A 27,179-nucleotide genomic window follows, 5' to 3' on the forward strand; every position below is an offset into this window, starting at 1 on the left:
TTGTGTAACGTGTATGTGACTATTGCTGACCTAACCTGTAAATACACAAACCAATGCAACCGTTCCGGTTCTATTTGATCTCTAATTTGGTTGAACGTGAGCACCGTGGACCCCAGCAAGAAGTCAGCCACCCTGTATAATCCTTTATTCGCCCATTTGTCTACTATTTTTCTTATATTTTGTGGCAGTAGAAACCTGACAGGTCTCGCCGTTGATTCTGGGTTGCATAATCGCAGTCTCTTCGCGGTCCTATTCCACAACTTGAATGCCTCTATTGTTATTGGCGACCTATAGGTCTCCCGTTTAATTATTACCTCTGAATCCCAGATAATGTCCGCTGCTCTCGAACTACTTGCTATCTCTGATTCTATTTGTGGCCATACCAACCCACTATCTTGTTTGCTTAATACAACCGTCTGTGCCAGCCTCGCAGCCTGATAATATTCCACTAAGTCTGGGACCCCCACTCCTCCTGCTTGTCTGTGCAATTGTAGTAATTGTGATGCTATTCTAGGTCTCCCTGCTCCTCTCAAATATTTCAAGAGATCCGTTTGTAATGTCTCCAATTCCGGTAAGGGGATACTGATCGGAACCGCTCTGAACAAGTACATTAATCTGGGTAGGACATTCATTTTAATAGACATTAATCTCCCATACCATGAGAAGTTACCTTTTCTCCATTTCCTTAGATCCGCTCTAATAGCTTTATAAACCGGGATATAATTTAAGTTATACAAATCTGATACATTTTCACCTATCTTTATTCCTAGATAAGTGATAGAGCTCTTAGCCCAGGCGAATTCAAAATTCAGCTCGATCATTTTTTTAGTATGGGAAGGTAAATTAACTGCTAGTGCCGCACATTTATCAGAATTTATCTTGTAGCCAGAGATCTCTGAGTATTCATGTAAAGTTTGATAGAGGTGTGGCAGCGAACTCAGTGGCCTAGTGATTGTCAACAGTACATCATCCGCAAATAGCATAGATTTATACTCAGAAGTCCCTACCTGTACCCCCGCAATATCTCTCGAGTTCCTTATACACGCAGCCAAAGGCTCAATACATATTGCGAATATCAGTGGCGACAACGGGCATCCCTGCCTTGTTCCGTTCAGAATGTCTATTTGCCGTGATAAATATCCTGCCGCCCCCACCACTGCCGTCGGTTTTGAATAAATGCTGCCTAGCGCCTGCATAATAGCTCCACTGAAACCCATGGCCGATAACACCTTAAACATGAAATTCCAGTCCACCCTGTCGAACGCTTTCTCTGCGTCGAGCGACAGGAGTAGAGCTGGAACCCCCTTTACCTTCACATAGTCCAGCAAAGAAAGCGTTCTCCTAACATTATCTGGCGCCGCTCTGTCTTGTACAAACCCCACCTGGTCCTGGTGGACCAGGGAGGGTAAAATTCGCTTTAATCTGTTTGCCATAATTTTAGCAAAAATTTTAATATCATGATTAATTAGGGATATAGGCCTATAGTTTTGACAAAGTTTTGTATTCTTCCCGCTCTTTGGTATCACAATAATTTTTGCCTGAAGCATTTCCCTAGGTATGTCCCACCCCTCCATAATCCCATTGCAGAGATTGGTCAGGTGGGGTAGCAGTTCCTTCTTAAAAAGTTTGTAATATTCACCCGTTAACCCATCGGGGCCCGCCGCCTTACCTATTTTTAAGTCTTTAATTACCCCCAGTACTTCGTTATTTGTTATTTTTGAGTTAAGGTTTTCCAAGTCCTCACTCGATAGAGTTCTCAAATTTGCCTTATCTAGAAATTTTGAAATTTGGTTATCTATGTTTCCTGTTCTTACTTTATTCCCATCATATAAGTGTGCATAATATTGGGCAAAGCTGTCTGATATCTCCTGTGGGTTCGAGGTGATCTCCCCTTTTGGTGTTACTAACTTGGGAATGGAAAAAAATGTATTATTATCCCTTAACTTACTCGCCAGATATCTGTCTGGCTTATTAGCATACACAAAATAATGGGCCTTCAGCCTCAAAGCAGCTCTAATTGATGCATCATTCAGTAATTTAGCTAATTCCTTTCTCTTGTCTACTAAAGTTTTATATGTTTTCTCTGATAGCGTGCGCTGGTGTTCCCTCTCGAGTTGTTCCACCTCCCCTTGTAATGCTCTAGCCAGTGCTGTCGCTTGTTTATTTCTCAATGATTTTTCCTTTATTTGCAGCCCTCTTAACACTGATTTATGAGCTGCCCATGTCGTCAGCGGATTATCTACTGAACCTACATTTAGTTCCCAATATTCCTTCAGTGCCTTTTGAATCCTACCAAATATTTCAGGGTTTTTCAGTAAAGTTGGGTTGTATGTCCAAGATCGCTGTCTAGCAAAATTTATGAGGCCCGTAAGTTCTAGAAAAATGAGTGAGTGGTCTGACCAGACACATGCCTGCGTGCCCGTTGTCACTAAACTTGATGCTAGAATTTGGCTGATATAAATGTAGTCGAGAATTGTGTAGGTCTTGTGTGCTGGTGAGTAGTAGGTATACTCCCGCTCTGTGTTACCCAAAGCCTCCCATGAATCCACTAGCCCATGCTCCTCCAACGAACTTCGAACTGACTTAACAATGCTATTGTGTCTATGTTGTTTATTTGTTATTTTCAGAGTCTCAGAGCCATTAAAAGAGGCCATATTAACATTAAAGTCCCCGGCTACAATTAATCTGTTTTTTTCCCAATGAGTGAGTAGTGTAGACAATTCCTTAAAGAATAAGTTCTGAGACTCGTTGGGGGCGTATACATTACATAGTGTGACTTTCGTGCCTTGCAGCGTACCCTGGACTATTACGTATCTCCCATTCTTATCTCTTGTTACCCTATCCAGCACAAAATCCAGTGATCTATGTATCAAAATTGATACCCCTCTTTTCTTAGACTCTGCTGTGGCATGATAGTGTAATGGGAAATGATGTGACCAAAACCCTGGAATATTATCTTTCACAAAATGTGTCTCTTGCAGAAATATAATCTTAGCGTTTGTTTTCAGGTATTGAGACATTGCGGTCTTTCTTTTGATATCTGTATTAAGGCCTCTCGCGTTGTGTGAGAGGAGAATAAAATTATGTGGCATTAATATACTTTCCCCAGCTTCCTCCTAATTCTATTTCTTCCCTTCTCAGCTCAATGTCTGCTATATAGTAAAGATCATGCATCTCGCTATAGTCTGCTTTCCCAACCCTATCTTCCTCCTCTTTTATATCATTCCCTCCTTTTCTAACATTAAATGGCACCTCCTGGTTAAAAACATTAAGCAACAAACAATAACAGAACAAATAAACTGTACATTTCACATTTTCAACCAAACATTGCCTCATAGTAACCTAACAGGCAATATAATTAACTCGTCATATATTCTTAATAACATTTAAGACTGCGATAAATATTTAAATGTAGGAACCCCAGACATTTTTGTAACAGGACACTTCACCTATTATACCGTTTGTCTGCCTCACTATGACTTTGTCCTGTCTCCCTTATACTTGTTCAAAATTGTCTTTTGACCATTATCATGAGATTATTAGAGTCTTTGTTGTGTCCTTCATATAGTCTATACTTATCACTTTACAACCAAAAGAAGAGGGAAATCAAACACAGTATAGAAAAAATACATAAACAAGAAACAAAACATTTTGGATAACAAGAAACCATACTCATCTGTCTAATGATCTACGTATGTCTCTGATTTCATAACTTTTCTTCTTCCAGGCCATGACGGCCCTAGTCCCGCCAAATAGCTCAAATCAGCCCCAAAGTTCTTTTAACACCATTGTTTCTTCAATTCTTTGTTTTCCTCTCTGAACATTTTCCCGGTGTTTCATGTCTTCCTTCTTTTCTCAGGCACTTTATCCCACCTTTTCTGAAAAGGTGGTCTAATCTGTTCCTCCTTTCTTGTGGATAATTGTTGCTGCTGTTGTTGAGCTGGTAAATCCATCTTCAGCTTTCTGCATATTTCAGGCATCTCATGCGGATCTTTGATGATTAACATTCGGTTTTCCCATGTAATATGCAGCGCAAACGGGAAGCCCCATCTATATGGTATTTGAGCCTTCCGTAGTTGCGTAGTGAGGGGCCTAAGTGCACCCCTTCTTTGCAGAGTTCTCGTACATAAGTCTTGGTAGAACTGCACCACATTTCCTTGATGTTTAAATGTAGGATTTCTTCGTGCTGCCGCCAAGATCTCTTCCTTTTCCTGGTATCTAAGCATCTTGATAATGATATCACGTGGAGGGTCATCCCCTTTAGGTTTGGGTCGTAGGGCCCTATGTGCCCGCTCCATTTGAAATCTGTGTGCCTCCTCGGTGCCCGTTATGCCCTGGAACAAGGATAGCAAATATGAATTTAGCTCTTTCGGGGCCACCGACTCTGGAACTCCCTTCAGCCGTATATTACAACGGCAACTCCGATTCTCCAAATCTTCCAATTTGTCATAGATGTCATCTATATCATGTTGGTGGGCACTTGTATGATTTGAAATCTCATTTAACCCTTCTGCTAAGGCCTCCCCACTCTCCTCAAGGGAGTTCACTCTGTTACCTAGTTCTCCCATCTCTTGTTTGAGTTCTGTCAGACTGCTAGCAACAGTGTTCTGCAGCATTTCCATTTTTTCAAGAAGCTTTTCAAAATTTGTGGAAATGTCCTGTTTTGACACCAGATTATCTAAGTCTGCCTTTGTTAGTGGCGTCAGCCTGTCTGTTTCTTTTGGGTATCCTGCAGAAGATTCCTGCTCTTCATCTGCTCTAGGTGACTGCTGCTCTGGGGATTTGTCTCCTCTGTTAGTTTTGAAAAAAATGGGAGCAGTTGTCTGTTTTCCACCTAGTGTAGTTTTTGAGCTTCGTTTGGATGTCATGTTGAGATCTCCCTGTTGTCAGACTTTTTGATATGCTTTAAATCGTTCTGTATAATTTGCAGAAGTCAATATCTTTCTTCTGTAAGAGTGACTCCCCTCTTGGTTTTTTTGCACTCTCACTCTGACTGACTGATGAGAAAAAAAGGAAGGAGAAAAGGGGCCATTCACAGCATGCCGTTTTGCTATATATTAAACTTAAAGGGCCTTGACTCCTGCAAAGGAGTTTATATTATGCTAGATGCTCTCAAATATGTTGTTCACTTCTCCTGACTAAATCTCTGAGCCTAAGCTTTATTTTTTGGTAAGCGTTAACTCTTTTATTGCCCTCCGGAGAGGGGCTGATATCTCAGGGCCCTTGCTGAAGTCGCTCTCTGTTGCACAACTAAGCGCAGCTATGTGACCTTTTAGCCTTTGTAACCCACTTTCATGCCTCTCCTAATGGCTTCTCTTAGACATCGTTTGTCCGGTCTTACCCGCTATCTGCCCCTTTCTTCTGTTAATTGCTCAGTGCGGGCGATCGGGCAGTCCGCGGTCTCAGTCGCGCCACGTGGGTTTCCGCCATTATCTTGCGCTCTCCTTTCTGTGCTGCCTCTTCTGATCCTCCCTTTATTCAGGCGTAACCTCTCTCAGCTTGCTTTTTTTTGGTCACAAGTTGCTCCTCATATATTCCGGTTATCAGTGTGGGGACTGGGGACCTTCTCTGCTGTCCCTATATCTTCATTGCAGTCTCAATGTACCGTGTACTGCCTGGAGCTCCACAGTTAAGCAGTCATTTCTTGGCTTCCTCAGGCTCCGCCTAGAATGGGCTTTATTTAAAGGGACAGTCAACACCAGAATTTTTGTTGTTTAAAAAGGTAGATAATTCCTTTATTACAAATTCCCCAGTTTTGCACAACCAACATATTTATATCAATATACTATTTACCTCTGTAATTACCTTGTATCTAAGCCTCTGCAGACTGCCCCCTTATTTCAGTTCTTTTGACAGACTTGCATTTTAGTCAATCAGTGCTCACTCCTAGGAGCTTCACGTGCATGAGCTCAATGTTATCTAAATGACACACATGAACTAACACCCTCTAGTGGTGAAAAAATGTCAAAATGCTTTCAGATTAGAGGCGGCCTTCAAGGTCCTAGGTTTAGCTTTCAACTAAGAATTCCAAGAGAACAAAGCAAATGTGCTGATAAAAGTAAATTGGAAAGTTGTTTAAAATGACATGCCCTATTTAAATCATTAAAGTTTTTTTTTTTTACTTGACTGTCCCTGTGTACTTGACTGTGTTTAAGAAAAGTATCTTCAGCTGCAGACTTGCATGAGTGAGTCTGCAGCCGAGAGTTAAGAAGCAGCCCTTACCTACGCGCAGCCAATCACAGGGGCGGAGTTGCACAAGAGGCAAAGCGTGCAATGATAAATGTAGATGTCTGCCCCTGTCTGTCCGGCCCTTGGTAAATGGACCCCAATGTGAATTATAATAAAGAGTATTATATGTTTTTGATCAATTTTGTCTGTCCCTTAAAAACATTCGGCTAGATTACAAGTTTTTGTCGGTAAGCCTGTGCGGTGCTAACGAGCCTTTTTTTCTTACCGCTCACTTAAGCCAACGCTGGTATTACAAGTTTTCTTCAAGCAGGCGTTAGCCTCGGAAAAGTGAGCGTTGAGCAAAATTTAGCTCCACATCTCACTGTAATACCCGCGCTGCTGGCTGAAAAAAAAACTAACACTTGCAAAAAAGCAGCGTCCAGCTTCTAACGCAGGCCCATTGTTTTCTATGGGGAAATGAATTGTATGTCTGCACCTAACGCCCTAACATGAACCCTGAGTCTAAACACCCCTAATCTTACACTTATTAACCCCTAATCTGCCGCCCCCGACATCGTCACCACCTACATTATATTATTAACCCCCTAATCTGCCGCTCCGGACACCGCCGCCACCTACATTATACTTATGAACCCCTAATCTGATGCCCCCAACATCGCTGAACCCTACATTATATTTATTAACCCCTAATCTGCCCCCCCAATGTCGCCGCAACTATATTAAATTTATTAACCCCTAATCTGCCGCCGCCAACGTCGTCGCCACTATAATAAATTTATTAACCCTAAGTCTAACCCTAACCCTAACATCCCCCTAACTTAAATATAATTTAAATACATCTAAATAAATTTACTACAATTAAATAAATTAATCCTATTTAAAACTACTTACCTATAAAATAAACCCTAAGCTAGCTACAATATAACTAATAGTTACATTGTAGCTAGCTTAGGATTTCTAGGCCTAGGTAATCTAGGTGAGTGTATCATGGTTGTACTTTTATATTTTGTACCAATGGACAGTGCTGCAGAATTTGTTGGCACTTAATAAATAAAGTATCATAATAATAAAATAATAATAAAGGACCATTGTACACGCATTTTGATTTATGCTTCTATTTGCAAAAATGCTTCTGTTGATAGTGATCCTTTTAACAGTGCCCGAGTGTTTCAGGCTTGCGCTCGAGGGCCTAAAATGCTAGTTAAGTAGGTAAGATTGTAAGACTGCTGATACTTAACCACTCCACCATCTCAAAGCTCGCAGAGTTAAATGAATCTGATCCAGGATCCAAGGGGGGGCATTGGGGGGCAATGCCCACCCAAATGGAATGCTGTGCCCCCTCAAAAATATTGATATGATCATACGCTTTAAAAATAATAAATAAAATAATGAATTGTTATGTAATGCTGCATGCTGGGGGCGGGGTTAGCTGCTGAACTGTGAGGTCGCATCACGCATCTGCAAGGAGCTCCGTGTCTTAACCTCTTATTTGGAGATGGAAGTTAATTAGAGACTTTTTGGACTTGTCTTTAACCCTATTTATTTTACCTATCGTGAGTTACTCATTTTCTTAAACAATAGACCATGATAAGAATATGGTTTGTATCATATAAATATAAGTCTATAAATGGCACTTTTGAGGTGAGATTTGAGAATGAGTTTAAGGGTTTTGGATCATGGTGATCAGTGATGTGCAGTCACTAGAGGCAGGTGAGGCAGTGCTTCACCTCTCATATGGGCAAAAATATATTTTTTTTTATTGGCTTTAAAAAAAAATTTGTAAATTTTTTCCCCCAGCATTTTTTTTTCTCACAGCTATATGTTGTGCAATGAAGAGGCACAATCAGGTCTGCCCACCATTACACAACATGCTGCGCCATCTACTGGATGCAAGTGGTTAAGATCATTGCATGGCCCATTAACTGCTTATTTGAGGCAGTCCTATTTGGGCTGAACCAATCCAGTGAGAGGCATTAGTAAGTGGAACATAGGGTTGGGGCTGGATGTTAAATCATATAAAACAAAACAAAAACGCAAAAAAACAACTTTCATATATTTTGTTGCTGTCCTGTGAACCTGCTAGCTTTGCTAAAGTGAAAAAGAGAGTTCTGTTCTTCCCCTCTAAGTGCAGTGGAATGTGCCACTGTCACTTCCTGAATCCTTACAGAGCAGGAAAAGAGGCACAGAGAGCAGTGTTTCACCCACATCTTATTAAAGTAAGATTTTACTGAAAGATTCTGTTAGTTAAAATGATAATTTAATGAATGTGGTTTAGTGTTTGTTTACTCTTTTATAGCAGGGTCGTTTTTGTATTTTGTTTACTCAAACTTTACACCCACTAACTTAGCAGCTTGCCTCTGTACTTCACACTAAATTATAGACTAATTTTCTGAACTCTCTGTAGCTCTGCTGTTTTATTACTTTAAAATGCTGTGGTCCCCCCCCCCATGTGTGTGTGTGTGTGTCTCTCTCTCTATCTATCCATCTCTCTCCTTATGTGTTGTTCTCCCCCATGGTCTCTTTCTCTCTCTGTCTCTCTTCCTCCCCCTCTGACTCTCATCCCTTATGTAATGAAAGAATCTATAAGCATAATTTGCAGCATTAAAGTAAAATGTATGTTTTAAACATATTTTAATGGGCATGGATTTCTAGATCTCATAATCAGAGCAAGCATTGTGTTATCTGGCAAGAGTTTCTGTTACAATCCTTTTAGACTAAAATCAGATGTTTACTAAGTTGACCAGTTTTCCAAGACACCATTTAAAGGGACATGAAACCCATATGAAACCCATATGCAAATTTAAATAACTTTCCAATTTACATCTAATATCTAATTTTCTTTATTCTTTTGATGTCCTTTGTTGAAAATCATATCTAAATATGCTCAGTAGCTGCTGATTGGTGGCTGCACATAGATACCTCATGTGATTGGCTCACCCATGTGCATTGCTATTTCTTCAACAAAGGATATCTAAAGAATGAAGGCGTATCCTAGCCACTGCCTCACCATCCTCTGACATCACTGCACGTCACTGATGGTGATTAGGGGTGAATTGTTTTTAATGAGCTATTGCACTGGGGGTCTCAAGTTTAATGGCTCTGTTTAAGTGCACTGCATAGGATTTAGACTTCATTCTTTTACTTAGTGATTTAGCACATTCTCCAAATGTTAATAGTGGGGGATAACCCATCCATAAGCTACACTTCCCTGCAGAATATGTAGGTCTGCTCTTATTTTGACTCTCATACATGATTTGTAATTTTGTGCCCCCTTGTGAAAAAAAAATTCCCCCCATTTCATTAGTTCTGGAGCCGACCCTGTTCTGATCAGAACAGTTTGGGATAATTGACAATTGTGGCTTCATTGCTTGTGTAATGTTAAATGTTGGCTTGTTCATCATGATGCCCACAGACAAGGTTACTGACGGTCCAGGCTTTAATAAATGGGTCCCTCTGAGATTTTTTAAACTTAGGGTTCACTCACTATCCTTCAGAAAAATATATCAACTGATTTATCTACAAAAATCTCCATAGACTTTCCTGGTGTTTTTCTGTTGAAAATGATTAGATACATTTTTTTCTAAAGGATTGTGATCCACCCCTAATGCATTTAATAAACTGTTTGAAGGATTATAAGGCACCCAATGGGGTCAATTTATTAAGCAGTTGATGCAGCATCAAAGCCCCATCATTTCAGGTCCGCCTGAAACGGAAGTTAAGAAGTAGCGGTCATAAGACCGCTGCTCCTTAACTTCTCCGCCACCTTTAAGGTGGCTGACTGAAATCATCCCAATCCGATATGATCAGGATGATTGACGGCTTCTGCTAGTAGCCAATTGGCCACCAGTGAGCTGGGGTGCGGCATTGCACAAGCATTTCACCAGAAATGCTTGTGCAATGTTAAATGTCGACAGCGTATGCTACAGCGAATGATGTCCGCGCGACCATTAATAAATTTACCTCAATGTATCAAATGTATAGCATAAACCTCTTGGCAACCAAGAGTGCTGCAACACATTGCAATGCAGAAAGCTGAACATCTTTCTAGCATCCAAGTATATATAATTGATTGAAAATATTGAGTATGATATCTTTTTTTTTTTTTTTTACAATAAAATGTTGGCAATGCAACATACAGATAGACATAGATCCCTGGCCCGATGTTAGTGACCTTCAATGCTTTACTAAATTTTCTTTTTCCCTCTCTCTTTATTCTTTTGTATATTAACATATGTGTATGCATCCCTGATGAAGTGCCGTAATGGGCAGGAAATGCATCAGATGTATGCGACTATGGTGCTGTAATATTTTACACTGATACTGTGCAATAAATTATGAACTTTGAAACTCTCTAAAAGAATGAAGATTCCCTGTCATTTTCCAGTTTGTATGTTTAAGCATGTATGTGTGTGTGTGTTAGGCTACACGTGATTTTTATGTATGTCTATGTTATTTTGCAAAAACTCAGTTTGTTGCTTGTGCTAAACAACATATCACTTTGTGATAAATACCATTAATACCACTGCTGCCAGAAAGGACTGCGACTCATTTCATTGTAGCCATGCAGTGTTGGTAATCACTTTACTTTCATAATTTTAGTGCATGCAGGTAACATGCTACATCTTCATATTTGTGTAGTATTTATACAGTGCATTTTAAGAAATCTATTAGCAAGATTTTTTTTTTTTTTTCTAAACAGGTTGCTATGTGCATCACAACATCCGTAAAGACTGTGGCTACCCCAATATCAGTTCTAAGGACTGCTATTCTAGAGGTTGCTGCTATGATTCCAGTGTTCGCGGCACAGTCTGGTGCTACTATGGTTCCAAATAAAATGGTAACTTTATTCTTTATGTAATTTATTATGTAGAAAGTTTTGATTAATAATTACTTAAATATTACTTTTTACACAAAAGTAGTACTTTAGTAATCATTTAATTTATGATGCTAATTTAATTTATTTTACTATCGGCGCTAGATTACGAGTTTTGCATTATGAGTGAAAAAGCAGCGTTAAGGCTCATAACGCTGCTTTTTCACTACCGTTGCTATTACGAGTCTTGTAGGTACAGCTGTCCCGCACACTTTTTTGGCCATAACGCAAATTAACTTACGCAATTTTCGAAAAGTTTTTTTTCAATGGGACTTCCATAGCGCCGATATTACAAGCTTTTTTTTGGAGGCCAAAAACTAAGCGGTACAGCCTATCCCTAAAGTCAGTAGTTATGAGTTTTACACTACAAATCTGTAGCATAAAACTCATAAATAACGTGTTAAAAAGTACACTAACATCCATAAACTACCTATTAACCCCTAAACCGAGTCCCTCCCGCATCGCAAACACTAAAATAAAATTATTAACCCCTAATCTTCCGCTCCTTACATCGCCACCACTAGAATAAACATATTAAAGCCCTAAACCGCCGCACTCCCGCCTTGTAAACACTAGTTAAATATTATTAACCCCTAATATGCCACCCCTAACATCGCCGCAACCTACATTACAGTTATTAACCCCTAATCTGCCGCCCCCAACGTCACCGCCACTATACTAAAGTTATTAACCCCTAAACCTAAGTCTAACCCTAACCCTAAATCCCACTAACTTAAATATAATTAAAATAAATCTAAAGAAAATCTACTATTATAACTAAATAATTCCTATTTAAAACTAAATACTTACCTATAAAATAAACCCTAAGCTAGCTACAATATAACTAATAGTTACATTGTATCTAGCTTAGGGTTTATTTTTATTTTACAGGTAAGTTTGTATTTATTTTAACTAGGTAGAATTGTTACTAAATAGTTATTAACTATTTACTAACTACCTAGCTAAAATAAATACACATTTACCTGTAAAATGAAACCTAAACTGTCTTACACTAACACCTAACCTTACACTACAATTAAATAAATTACCTAAATTAAATACAATTAACTAAATTAAATACAAATACCTAAATTACAAAAAAAACAAAAAACACTAAATAACACAAAATAAAAAACAAATTACAAGATATTTAAACTAATTACACCTAATCTAATAGCCCTATCAAAATAAAAAAGCCTCCCTAAAATAAAAAACCCCCTAGCCTAAACTAAACTACCAATAGCCCTTAAAAGGGCCTTTTGCGGGGCATTGCCCCAAAGAAATCAGCTCTTTTAGCTGTAAAAAAGAAAATACAAACAACCCCCCAACAGTAAAACCCATCACCCAAACAACCAACCCCCCCAAATAAAACCCTAACTAAAAAAACCTAAGCTCCCCATTGCCCTGAAAAGGGCATTTGGATGGGCATTGCCCTTAAAAGGTCATTTAGCTCTATTGCTGCCCAAACCATAATCTAAAACTAAAACCCACCCAATAAAACCTTAAAAAAACCTAACACTAACCCCCGAAGATCCACTTACAGTTTTGAAGACCGGACATCCATCCTCAATGAAGCCGGGAGAAGTCTTCATCCAAGCGGCAAGAAGTCCTCAATGAAGCCTGGAGAAGTCTTCATCCAAGCTGGGAGAAGTGGTCCTCCAGATGGGCAGAAGTCTTCATCCAGACAGAATCTTCAATCTTCATCCATCTGGCGCGGAGCGGGTCCATCTTCAAGACATACGGCGCGGAGCATCCTCTTATGATGATGACTCCCGATGAATGAAGGTTCCTTTAAGTGACGTCATCCAAGATGGCGTCCCTTAGATTCCGATTGGCTGATAGAATTCTATCAGCCAATCGGAATTAAGGTTGAAAAAATCCTACTGGCTGATGCAATCAGCCAATAGGATAGAACTTCAATCCTACTGACTGATCCAATCAGCCAATAGGATTGAGCTTGCATTCTATTGGCTGATTGGAACTGATTGGCTTATTAAGCAGCGCTGGTATTGGAGTGCGGTATGGAGCTCAATTTTGCTCTACGCTCATTTGTTGCCTAATAACGCCGGGTTTATGAAAACCTGTAATACCAGCGCTGTAGGGAAGTGAGTGGTGACAATAACGTGCAAGTTAGTACCGCACCCCTCATAACACAAAACTTGTAATCTAGCCATATATTTACCAATTTATTTAGGAAAGTTCTGTATGCAAGTGTAACATCAGATTATCTTGCCTTGTATGACACCGACAATGACCCAATTTACATCGCTGGCACTCTGAGCAGACATTCTATTTAAACTCTTTTGCTACCAGAGATTTCAGAGGAAAAACATGCCCAAAATACCAGAGAACTTTTAGCATTTTTGCTATCAGTTTAAACTGAAATAGAGCCTTTGTTTTTTTGTATTGATCTAGGCCCATTTTGATATATTTAATGCCACTGTTTGACCGGAAAATACGATCATATTACATTTTTTTACTTTCCTGTTTGTTACTGACAACCAATCGGCCAGCAACAAATTATTCTTATTGTTCATTTGGTCATTAGGTGCTGGTGCCTCAGAAAGTGTGCATATAAAAAAGTGCATAATTTGATAATGGAAGCAGATTAGAAAAGTCTCTTAAAACGACATGCTTTATCTGAATCATGAACGTTTACATTTTTACTTCAGTGCTCCTATAAAAGACTTTTAAAAGCCTAGACTGCAAAACAAAGCTACTATTTTTGAAACCCAGTCAGTATCTGCTTTTATTTACTATACAGATTTATAAAGTTAATTCAAAGCCAATGTTACATTTTGATTAAGTGTGATTAAATAAATAAAGGTTTATGTGTGGAATATGATTTATTGGAAATTATGGGGCTTATATTGTAATTAAATTAAAGTACATAGAATCATAGGAATGTATTTATCTTATACAGTTTAGGTGTGGAAACAAAATGATCATACTTTATGGGCTGGTTGGTTATTATCAGTCACAAAAATTAATGTATATTTTTTCTATTTCCTTTACAGTCGTCCAAGGTGTGATACAGTAACCGATACTAGTGACGAGGAACAAACCATTGTTATGATTTTTACTCTATTTAGATGTCCCTTGATTCTTAAGTTCAATAAATCCTGGAGTCAATATTCTTGTTTACTTTTTTTGTGAACTTTCGATAACAGAAGCTACATCAGTAGCCCTGATATATTTATCATCATTTCATTTTGGGTGTGTATGATTTTATCAACAATTGTTGGTTATTAATGTCAAAGATCCAGTTGAAGATATGATTGATGATTCTACTGGTGATGATATAAACAGATCACAGTGTCTTGAGCGATAACATAAACTCTCTAATTTCTTGATATCTTAATATTTCAATAACAATTTCCACAAAGACTTTTATTTAAAAAAATGTAATATATTCATTGATGTAACTGATTATATCATTGCAGTCAAGAACCTATGAGATTCAGAATTAATCCATATTACCTTTAGGGTTTGTTCTGTGAGTTAATATATATCAGATATCATATATATATATATATATATCTATATATCTATATATATATATATATATATATATATATATATATATATATATAAAATTAACAACTTGTGAGTTGATAGTTTTGTCTATTCTGGTTCCATATTTAGGGCTAGATTACTAGTGGCGCTTAAATTAGCGATATCGCTTGTGCATTAACTTGCGGTAGACGGAAGCTTTTTGCTCGTGTATTATGAGTTGATAGTAACAAGATTGGACCCGATCATGTTTAGTCAAGTACTCAAACCTAACATGAAATATATATATAAAATAACAATACTTTCCTTCATAATAATCAGTCACACATTTATTAAAGAAAGGTAAATAACAAGATGAACTTATTATTGCTTACAAGGTTAAAACACAGACAAAACAAAATAACAAGAGAAATAGTAAAATCGAATTATATTATCCCTTTCGTACATCTGTGGGAGGACTAAAGTCATGGAGCATAACCTGATGTTTCCCCTTCTTCTGGAGAGGCCCTTAACATTCCCTATTCTCATACTGAGTTATATACCCTTTAAACTGCTGACAAACAATCTTGGAACCATTCCAAACAAGGTATTGTAAGTTATTGTAAGCTTCTGTAACTTAGTCACTCCCAGATATCTATATACGCTTGCTTACTGACTAGGTCAGCATTACATCATGCCTGGTGTTAAAATAGTCCAAAGGACACACTAACCTCTCTATAAATATAGTGACACAATTTTTATACATATTAAAATCTTACAGTCCACCCCTTTGCTAAGCCTCGGGGTTAGTACATCACTTTATAAACTAGTCTCTTCATCAACATAGAAATTTAACAAAAACAAAACAATTATTCATCAAACAATTAATAAACATTTTAAAAGTAAATCATATCGGATGTTGTAAAGTTCTTTTGTCCCTAAAATATTGGCATTGTCCTTGACTTTCATATTTTGCAAAAAAACCCAAAAACAAATGTAAATATAGATTTTTCTTTGTCACATTTAACCCATTCTGTTTAACATTGTAACGTTAGACTGGTTCCTTTGTCTAATGCCATGTTAATACGTGCGGGATTATAACTATTGTTTCAATGTTGTTGATTATCTCCATCATCTTCTAAAATGTGTTTCAGTTATTTACATTGTTGATTTTAATACAACAATCAGGAGCTCCAAAATGTTAGTTTGATCTTTAAGTTGTCTTTTAGTCAAACCCAAAATACCCATGCTTTCCTCTGATAATACAAAATAATATTGTCCACCAAAACTCTCCATAATCAGCCATAACAACAATAGGACATGCATTTTCCCAACTTGGAGACAGGTTGTCATCTTTCTGATATTTCTTTAGAATCTTTCTAGGAAAAAAAAGCAAATGCAGTATCTGTTCATTTACTAGATTACTAGGTTTTGCGTTATGAGCGGTGCGGTAATAATTTGCAGGTTATTACACCGCTTATTTTTCTCTTGCGCTGCTATTGCAGGTTTATAAAAAGCCTGCGTAAGCTGGAAATATGGTTGCGTTAAGCTCCATACCGCACCATAGCGCACACCAATACCAGCGCTGCTGAGAGCTGGTTTTACGTGCTCGTGCACGATTTCCCCATAGACATCAATGGTGAGAGCTGGCTAAAAAAAAGCCTAACACCTGCAAAAAAGCAGCGTAAAGCTCCATAACGCAGCCCCATTGATTCCTATGGGGAAAGAAAAAGTTATGTTTACACCTAACACCCTAACATAAAAACCACATCTAAACATCCCTAATCTGCCGAACCCGACATCGCTGCCACCTACATTACACTTATTAACCTCTAATCTGTCGCTCCTGACATCGCCGCCACTATGATAAACATATTAACCCCTAAACCTAACCCTAGGTCTAACCCTAACACCCCCTAACTTTAATATAATTAAAAAAAATCTAAATAAATATTACAATTATTACCTAAATAATTCCTATTTAAAACAAAATACTTACCTATAAAATAAACCCTAAGCTAGCTACAATATAACTAATAGATACATTGTAGCTAGCTTAGGTGTTATTTTTATTTCAAAGGCAAGTTTGTATTTATTTTAACTAGGTAGACTAGTTAGTAAATAGTTATTAACTATTTACTAACTACCTAGCTAAAATAAATACAAATTTACCTGTAAAATAAAACCTAACCTGCCCTACACTAACACCTAACATTACAATAAAATTAACTATCAGCAATCAGCCAATAGGATTGAGTTCGCATTCTATTGCTTCTTCCAATTCGTCAATAGATTGCGAGCTCAATCCTATTGGCTGATTGCATCAATTCTGATTATATTAAAGTTAGGGGGTGTTAGGGTTAGACGTAGGGTTAGGTTTAGGGGTTAATATGTTTATTATAGTGGCGGCCATGTCCGGAGTGGAAGATTAGGGGTTAATAATTTTATTTTAGTGTTTGCAATGCGGGAGGGCCTCGGTTTAGGGGTTAATAGGTAGTTTATGGGTGTTAGTGTACTTTTTAGCACTTTAGTTATGAGTTTTATGCTACAGCTTTGTAGCGCAAAAATCATAACTACTGACATTAGATTGCGTTACGAATCTTGTCGGTATGGGCTGTACCGCTCACTTTTTGGCCTCCCAGGCAATACTCGTAATACCGGCGCTATGGGAGTCCCATTGAAAAATACGTTTTTGAAAGGAGCGTTAGTTAATTTGCGTTACGGCCAAAAAGGTGTGAGGTACAGCTTTTTTAACAAGACTCGTAATAGCAGCTGTAGTGAAAAAGCAGCGTTATGACCCATAACGCTGCTTTTTCACTCATAACGCAAAACGCGTAATCTAGCCAATATTTATTAAATTATTTAATATAATATCCTTTAAATAGTCTTTTATTTTCTTATTCATTATTTCAAACTAATAAAACAGCAGAATTAGCTTTATCCATAATACAAAAAAGGTACAAGCCATTTTAGGAACACATGAGTGACTTTTCAGACATAAAATCTCTTATCGATACTAAGCTATTACATTATGTTCAAAAGGTCTAACCTTTTTGTGAAAATATGTTTTTATTTGAGCTTTACTCCTTCCAATATTTTGAGCTACCAACATATTTACATTGTCCATATGCTGCAGTACTTTTTTTTTACCCAAGTTTGTGTTATTGCCCCATGTAAATTTGGTTTATCGGTTGGAAAAAAAAAGTCCTTCCAGGTGTTCTCATCAATCTACCAGTCATTGCTTGATATGGCGTGACACCTGTAGTAGTGTGTGGGATAGATCTTATCGCCATTATAAAGGAAATGTTTTTGCCCATGTTGAAAGTTTAACACTACAAACTTTAGTTAATAATTTTTTTTAGAGTTCTATTACCCCTTTCTACCACTCCTGATGGTTGCAGTCTATAAGCAATATACAATTTATACGTAATTCCCAATAAGTAATTAAGTGCTTGATAATGCAGTTCCATTATCACTTTCTACTACAAATGGCATTCCCATCTAGAGAAAAGCTAAAAAAAGAAGCTTTGCAGCTGTAAGAACCATTTGATTTTTATGGAAAAGCCTCAATCCATTTTGTGAATACATCTATACCCACTAAACAATACATGTATCCTTCTGGCATTCAAGGTAAAGAAAACAAAACAAATAAAATCTATTTATATTTTTGACAAATGTCTGTCAGGGGAAAGGTGAAAACCGTAACAATTATCAATTCGTATTGGCTGGAGGATTAACCTGCAGACAAGGCAAATATCTAGACCATATTGAAAAAAAGAAAAAACATAATCTTTCATTGATTAATGTGATACCATTTAAAAAGTTGCTTGGGAGAAAAAGGAAAACAAAAAGAAGCGGCATTCATGTGGTTTGCCTTCATATAGCAAACATGCTGGCAACAAAGTTGTTTTCTTTGGTGTAAAGTCTATCGCCTAGATTACGAGTCTTGCGTTAGCCTTAAAAAGCAGAGTTGAGAGGTCCCAACGCTGCTTTTTAACGCCCGGTGGTATTACGAGTCTGGCAGGTACAGGTGTACCGCTCACTTTTCTTCCGCGACTCGAGCTTACCGCAAATCTCCTTATGTCAATTGCGTATCCTATTTTTTTAATTACGAGTCTTGGAAGAAGTGAGGGGTAGACCCTCTCCAGTCAAGACTTCTATCACATTTAAAAGACAGTAGTTAAGAGTTTTATGGGCTAACGACGGAACATAAAACTCTTAACTAAAGTGCTAAAAAGTACACTAACACCCATAAACTACCTATTAACCCCTAAACCGAGGCCCCCCCACATCGCAAACACTTAAATAAATATATTAACCCCTAATCTGCCGATCGGACATCGCCGCCACTTTAATAAATATATTAACCCCTAAACCGCCGCACTCCCGCCTCGCAAACACTAGTTAATTTTATTAACCCCTAATCTGCTGTCCCTAACATCGCCGATACCTACTTACATTTATTAACCCCTAATCTGCCACCCCAACGTTGCCGCTACTATATTAAAGGTATTAACCCCTAAACCTAAGTCTAAACCTAACCCTAAATCCCCCTAATTTAAATATAATTTAAAATAATCTAAATAAAATTACTACACTTAAATAAATTAATCATATTTAAAACTAAATACTTACCTATAAAATAATCCCTAAAATAGCTACAATATAACTAATAGTTACATTGTAGCTAGCTTAGGGTTTATATTTATTTTACAGGCAACTTTGTATTTATTTTAACTAGGTACAATAGTTATTAAATAGTTATTAACTATTTAATAGCTACCAAGTTAAAATAAAGACAAATATACCTGTAAAATAAATCCTAACCTAAGTTACAATTACACCTAACACTACACTATCATTAAATAAATTACCTAAACTACCTACAATTAATTACAATTAAATTAAATAAACTAAATTACGTGAAAAAACAAACACTAAATTACAGAAAAAAAAGAATTACAAGAATTTTAAACTAATTACACCTACTCTAATCCCCCTAATAAAATAAAAAAGCCCCCAAAAATAATAAAATTCCCTACCCTACACTAAATTACAAATAGCCCTTAAAAGGGCCTTTTGCGGGGCATTGCCCCAAAGTAATCAGCTCTTTCACCTGTAAAAAAAATACAATACCCCCCCAACATTAAAACTCACCACCCACACACCCAACCCTACTCTAAAACCCACCCAATCCCCCATTAAAAAATTTAACACTTCCCCCCTGAAGATCTCCCTACCTTGAGCCGTCTTCACCCAGCCGGGCACAAGTGGACCTCCAGAGGGGCAGAAGTTTTCATCCGATCCGGGCAGAAGAAGTCCTCCAAGCGGCAGAAGTCTTCATCCAGGTGGTATCTTCTATCTTCATCCATCCGGAGCGGATCCATCTTCAATCCAGCCGACACAGAGCCATCCTCTTCCATCGATGTCCTAATGAAGAATGAAGGTTCCTTTAAATGACGTCATACAAGATGGCGTCCCTTGAATTCCGATTGGCTTATAGGATTCTATCAGCCAATCGTAATTAAGGTAGGAAAAATCCTATTGGCTGATCCATTTGGCTGATTGGATCAGCCAATAGGATTTTTCCTACCTTAATTCATACATACCTAAAAAAGTTATAGACTATAGGTTTATCTTTATAATAATACTCAGAGTGAATGGTGGCAATTAGATATTCATATTGGTAGTAATATGTATATTTGACTTTTTAGACATAATAAAATCTCACGTCTAGGTCATAAGTTTCACTTTCGGTTTCGGCTGAATGCTATTTCCGGTTTCTATATCCAGCGGTATAGCTGTATGGGACAAGTATAAGCAAAAAATTGTTGCCAAGTTGGTGAAACTACAATTGACTAGATCCATTGCGTAAATGTATTCATAATGTTAGCCATTTTTCAATATTGCAAAACTGGAAATGATGTCACTTCCGTTTTCTGCGACGCAAAACATTTTACAAATATAGAGATATGGGGAAATCCAGTGGTCCTTGTTACATTTATTAATGGTGTGGCTACATGTAATAAAAAATAAAAATATATGTAAAAATGTCTGACATTCTTCAATAATGACTTAATGTCTGGAGGCTCTAAATTTCTGGAAGGATGTCCTCACTTCCGGTTCTATTTTAGCACAAGATTGACCTGGCAAACTTAATGACTCTTTTCTTGTGGGAGTATATCCAAACTTCCGGTTCCACATTATCATAAGGTGGAGACGGGGGGATAGCATATTCCATAAAAAACTCAGGGTATTCAGGGTATTCAGTGCTAACCATTAGATACACAGACTGCAAAATATATAAAATACACAAATTATACAAAATATACAAATCACTAGAGGAGCCACTACTCCTTCATATAAGTTTATACATAAATCACTTAAGACCAATGTTCACACTATTCTTGGTTATAACAAAACCAATACTCACATTACCTCTTAAACAGAGACATAATCATGAACAAAAACAAAACAAAACAAGACAGCCAAGAGGGAACTCAGTTAGAATATGGTCACTTCTTAATTGGTCACTTGGAGTTAGCCTCCAAAAAAGGGATATATATTAGAGAGCTAGATAGATTATAATACCAGCTTTCCATATTCAAGGTAGCAAAACATGATGAAATCTGTGTAGTGAGCGTAGAGTCTTGTTATATACAGTGGCTGTAGACAAGAAACTAGGTATTAAAAGTGACATACTAAATTATTAAAATAGATACATTTAGGCTATATCTATAATGCCTAAAAGTGATGGATCAAAATAGCGTTAGCATGATCCTATAGAGGAGTGTCTAGCACCCTACATTAGGAAACCTAAAAATAGGGTACATAATTTAATCACTTAAAAGATAGCTCCTGAACCTAAAACAATCCCTGCTAATAAACTTTAACAAAGGAGGGAGTGGTATGTAGTGGAAATCAAGATTAGGTGGTGTCAGAACATGATAGGGGAGCGACATGTCATTGTGACCAGCATATATAAGGGTGGTCTTAAATGGTTCATGGACAGTTATGAGTGATCAAAAGACCCGCATATATAAGGGTGATATTAAATAGTTCATGAGAAGTTATGGGTGATCAAAAATAGTTCATGGACAGTGGTAGATAATCAAAAAAGACCCGCATATATAAGGGTGGTCTTAAATAGTTCATGGAAAGTTATGGGGGATCAAAAAATATATAGTTGGTGGCGATCAAAAAATAGAGAGGGATAGATATAAGATACAGAGAGGGTTGTATAATTGTGTCAAGAGGGTTAAGCTGAAACCTTTACATGTGACTGTATGTCTCAGTCTGATAGAATGAGTCATGTCAAATAGGTGAACTATCAGGGAGTGTCAGTATTAGAATAAATGGGTAAGATCTTCCTTGTTGTTAAGTCCTTTCAAATGTAGGCAATCTAAAAAAAATATCCATTTAGATTTTGTGGTGAGGAGTTTCTTCTCGTAGTTGCCACCTCTCCAGTTTTTGTTGACCTTTAGAATCCCTGTGTATTTCAGATCTTTGATGTTTCCTTTATGTACAGTCGAGAAATGCTTGTACAGGATGGTATCTGTATTTAGTTTCTCTATCAGCAGTATATGTTCCCTTATTCTATCTTTTAAGGGCCTTGTTGTCTGACCAATATACTGCAGCCCACATTTGCATTCAATTAGGTATATGATACCCTTGTCCTGACATCTTATCAGGTCCCGGATTTGGTAGCGTTCCTTAGTATGATATGATTGGAACATATTCCTCTTATTCCCATATTTACAAGCCTTACATTTTGGGCACGGGAAGAATCCTCTAATTCTTTTTCCATACACGTTATTTGTCTCAACCCTTCTTGCCTTTTGTAGGCTCAGTGCTAATCGGTTCTTTAAGTTGTTTGTTTTCCTATAGACAAATTTTGGATTCAAGGGAAGTTTGTTTCCGATCAGATCATCTTCTTTTAATAGAGCCCAGTGCTTCTTGAAAATTCTTTCGATTAAATGCTTATTATTGCTATATTCAGTGATCATGGGGATGTTGATTACGTCATCCTTACCTAATGTCTTCTAATTACGATCTTTGTATGTTAACAGCTTTTGTCTCTCAATCCCTCTGATTTCCTCTATCTTGAGGTTGAGTTGATCTTCCTGATAGCCTCTTTCCATGAATTTATTCTTAAGAAATCGTGCTTGTTCTTCCCATGTCTCATCATTTGAGCAGTTTTTTCAGATTCTTAAGAACTTTCCCTTGGGGATGTTCTTTTTCCACTTTTCGTGGTGACAGCTGAGATTGTGGACATAGTTGTTGCTATCGACTTCCTTGAATTGAGTCGATGTTTGCCACTCACCATTTTTCACTTCTATTTTTAAATCTAAAAACACAACCTCTCTCATACTCCATACATGTGTGAATTTCAGATTTAGGATGTTATTGTTCCTTATTTCCATAGTAAATTCAAGATCTTCAAGGGTACCCTTCCAGATAAACAGAATATCATCTATATGTCTGTGGTACAGGACCAGGTCCGCGCCAGCTGGGCATGACTCCCAAAAAATCTTCTCCCATCTGCCCATATAGAGTTTCGCATAGCTAGGCGCGACTGGTCCCCATCACTGTACCACAGATTTGTTGGTAATATTTACCATCGTTACAGAAGTAATTGTGAGTTAAAATGTGTTGAATACTGTGCACAATACATTTTGCTTGTTCCCTAGGCATCTCTGGGTTATTATCCAGAAAAAAACTGACAGCTTCACACCCTTCTTCGTGCGGGATACTCGTATAGAGTGCTGTTACATCACACGTGACCAGTATATAGCCTTCTTCCCAAGGTGTTGAATTTAAGATGTTTAGAACTTGTGTTGAGTCCTTCAGGAAGGAAGGAAGTCATCTAACATATTTCTTCAATTGGTTATCAACGTACTCTGAGAGGTTGCTTGTAGGCGAACCTATCCCAGAGATGATAGGCCTACCTGGCGGGTCTTTGAGTCACTTGTGGATCTTTGGTAGATGGTACATTATTGGTGTGATGGGGTGCTTGACGTCTAGGTATCTGAACTCTTTATCATTCAAGATTCCTAGAGTCTTCGCATTCCCTAGCAACTCCTTCAATTCCATTTGGAATCTTCCTCTTGGGTTATCGAGGAGTTTCAGATACGTCACTGGATCGTTGAGTAACCTCTCATTTTCCTTCTCGTAGTCAGTTCTATTTAGTACCACGATTCCCCCACCTTTGCCCGCAGGTTTGATGGTCAGAAGGCTGTTGGTTTCAAGTTTCCTGATGGTGTTCAACTGTTTCTTGGACATGTTTTGTTTAACATGTTTTAGGTTCTTTAAATTGATATTTTTAATATCATTGATAACCATAGTCTCAAAAGTCTCTATGGCATTCCCTTTCATGGCGATAGGATAGAAGGTTGACTTCGGCTTATGAGGGGTATGTAAATATTTATTTTGCCTGGTATCTGTTGTGTAGCTTCTAGGTATTAGTCTTTCCATCTGTGATTTCTCAAAAAATCTCTTTAGAGTTAATTTTCTTATAAACTCTTTCATGTTGATATAAGACTAGAATTTGTCCAAGCTTCTTGCCGGGGCAAAGGACAAACTGTATCCTAATACTTCCCTCTCTTCTTTTGTGAGGTTATATGAACTAAGGTTAAATATTCCATCTTTAATAGTGTCGGAGCTAATATCTTCCTCTTTTGCTGAGCATACGGTATTTGTTTTCTTCCTCATTTTGATTCCTCCTCTCTTCCCTCTGTGCTTTTTTGGGGGGGTTTGAGGGGGATTTTTGCCTTTGTGCTAAGACTTTTTTTTCGGCTAACGTTCGCCCTTTGTTCTTAGCCACTGGTTGGTCGATCCCTAAAAAAGATGATGTAGAGGGTATCTGTTGTAGAGGAACCTCAATATTCAATGGTTCTCTTATCTTCTCCTGATGTATAGGGCTTTTTCCTCTTTCCGTGGTCTTGTTTGTATCTTGACCTTTAGAGCTATGCCGTCTATGGGTTGTTCTCCTACGAGTCTCCACCCATTGTTCCTGTTGGTGTAGTATCTTACCCCTATCTCTTTCTGCTTGATTAATATTTCCATAATATCCATCATTATAGGTATGGTATCGTTCTTCTTCTTGCCATCTATTTTGATTTCCCTGATAATGTTCATGAGGATAATAGTCCTGATGATGATAGTATCCCTCTTCATGCCTCATATTCCCATGGGGGTGACCCATAGTTCTTCCTCTCGTAATATTGTTCTGTGTACTGTAATATCTGTTATTATAGTACTCCTGTCTGTAGTTATAATTGTAGTTGGGTCTTCTCCAGTCTCTCTGTTTATGGTTAGCTGAATATTCTCTTCTGTCCCATGTGGTCTTATGGTATTTGTGGTTGTTATAGTTCTGATTGTGGTAGAACCTTCGTCCTGAGTCCTCATTACGACCATCTTGGGGATATCCTCTATCAAAGGTGGACATATTCGGATAACGTTTTATATTCTTGTTTTTATGTGGATTGTATGTCGAATTATATCTTCTTCTTTGTGTTGTGTAGGACCAGTCTTGTGCTTGTTCTTTGTCTTTGTCCTCAACTTTCGGAATCTCGAACACAGAATCTGTGTTATTATCTGAATTGGTGTCTTCCTGAGTTGAAACATTGGATTGACTGTTGCTCCTTTTCTCCAATTCCCTTTTAAGTTTCTTAGTTTTTTTCATAATAACATTCTCTCTCACCTTGGTAACTATCTTCAATAAGTTTACCTTTCTTTCTGCGATATCAGTTCCAAAACTTTCTAAGTTCATAAGAATTTCTTCATCTTCTTTGATATCACCATCAGTATGTTTTATAAGTTCTTCTCTGTAATCTATAATGATATTCATAAGTGTTTTGGATGTATGTATAAGGGCATCATCCCATCTCTTGGAGAATGTAGCATAAGATATAGGAAATGCACATTCTTTGGTCACCACCAACCCTTTAGGAATAATATCCAATTCGAGACACTTCTTTAAGAAGGAAATGTCTGCTTTATATTTCACCTCTGATATAAGCAGTTTTTCTAATTCTTTAAATAGGGTGTGAGCATCTATACAGTCATCGCTCTCCATATCACCATTATAAGTAGTGTTCAGGTTTATTTCTTGTCTAAGATTTCTCAAAGACTCCATCTCTACAGGTTAAAAAAGGGGATGGTGGCTGACTTATTGGAGATACAAAACAAAAGATGTGTATAATAGTAGTCTAGATAGTGAAGATAAGGTAGTGTATATAATTGATTAACCTGGCAGCTCAGATATAAGCTAGGTGAAGATTCAATTTAGTTAGAACATGTATTTAAATTGAGCGCCAGAGGTTGACCTCAAGCTGGTATACAGAGACCTTCTAGCTGGTCTGGAAGGAAATAGTCAAATAAGGGGGGGGTGTATACAGCGCCTATAGAGGCAAGAGGTGGTGTGATCAATATTAGAGACTTCTGAGGTGGTATAGATATGATAATGTAGTTTATTACATGAGCAAATGATAAAATGAGATATAAATCAAAGTAAGATACAGAGTTTAAAATCCTATGCGCTATACATAAAATCACTAAGTTAAAAGCGTCAACTATAAATGATCAATAAAATCAACAAAGAAAAAGAAAAGAAAAGAAAAAGTCAAATGTGGAGTGGATGTACCAATTAAGGATCCATATTGGGGGGTTAATCCAAAAGTTTAAAAATTGTGAATCCAACTAGGTGAAAATGTCAAAGTGTAAAAGTCTCTCAAAGTTATAAGGTGACACAATAAGTTATCCAAAGGTGAAGGAAAATAACGTGGATAAAAAATGGTGAACCATAAAATGTAATAAAAATGGTGAAACAATATATATATATATATATATATATATATATATATATATATATATATATGAAGGAATAAGTAAAATGTGTCTCCTCAGTAAACTGAGTTGACACAAGTGATACTCTGTAGTGGGCGCTGGTCAATAAGTGAATAGGAGATAGTGGCGGCTATATAGGACAGATACTGGGAGGGTTGAACGGCCCTAGACAGTAAGAGTAAATATATATATTAAAAGGTGGATACAGCGCCTATATGTCCAATATACTGTTGAGGTATGTGAGGATTAAATGTTGTGACAAAAAGAAAAAATACACTAATAAAAGATACAATGATAAAAGAAAATTAAAAAATAATAAACAATAAATAATAATGTTAAAAAATAAAATAAATTAAATAATAGTCCAGCTAAAAATAGCATATGAAATATATGAACTTAGAAGTAGTGTTCATACGAGTCCTAAAAATGGTATAATTCGTAATGAGTCTCCAGACGTAGTGGTTATACAGTTATAGTTGGTATATAATACCCTTACCAGATATTACCTCAATCGAATGAGGTAAGTATGCCGCACTGGGGGTATATATAGATGATTAGATTTCCTCCTTGTATCCTGCTGTGCCTCTTTGTGGTATTCGTTACCCTCTTGGAGTATGCAGGGATATGTTTCTGATGATGAATTACTCCCTTACACTTCCTGTGGGTTAATGGTTCGCCTCTTGGAGTGCTCTTTCTGTTCTGGTATTAACTTTTCTCCAGCGTGAAGATACCCAGGGAGACACAAAAAGAATATATAGTGTAATACCGTTTATTTTCT

General features: G+C 37.3%; 1 protein-coding gene across 1 annotated transcript in view; it reads left to right on the forward strand.

The window, feature by feature from the left end:
• The window catches only part of LOC128652221 (integumentary mucin C.1-like), a 34,584-nt gene extending 20,390 nt beyond the window's left edge, over positions 1 to 14,194 (forward strand). The window contains exons 6-7 of the mRNA XM_053705156.1: positions 10,889 to 11,026; positions 14,080 to 14,194. Coding sequence (XP_053561131.1) covers positions 10,889 to 11,022 — 134 coding nt within the window. The 3' untranslated portion in view covers positions 11,023 to 11,026; positions 14,080 to 14,194. The remainder of the gene's footprint in view (positions 1 to 10,888; positions 11,027 to 14,079) is intronic.
• The last annotated feature ends 12,985 nt before the right edge of the window (positions 14,195 to 27,179 follow it).

The sequence above is a fragment of the Bombina bombina genome, chromosome 3 (genome assembly GCF_027579735.1).
Source record: "Bombina bombina isolate aBomBom1 chromosome 3, aBomBom1.pri, whole genome shotgun sequence".
Classification (NCBI taxonomy): Eukaryota; Metazoa; Chordata; class Amphibia; order Anura; family Bombinatoridae; genus Bombina; species Bombina bombina.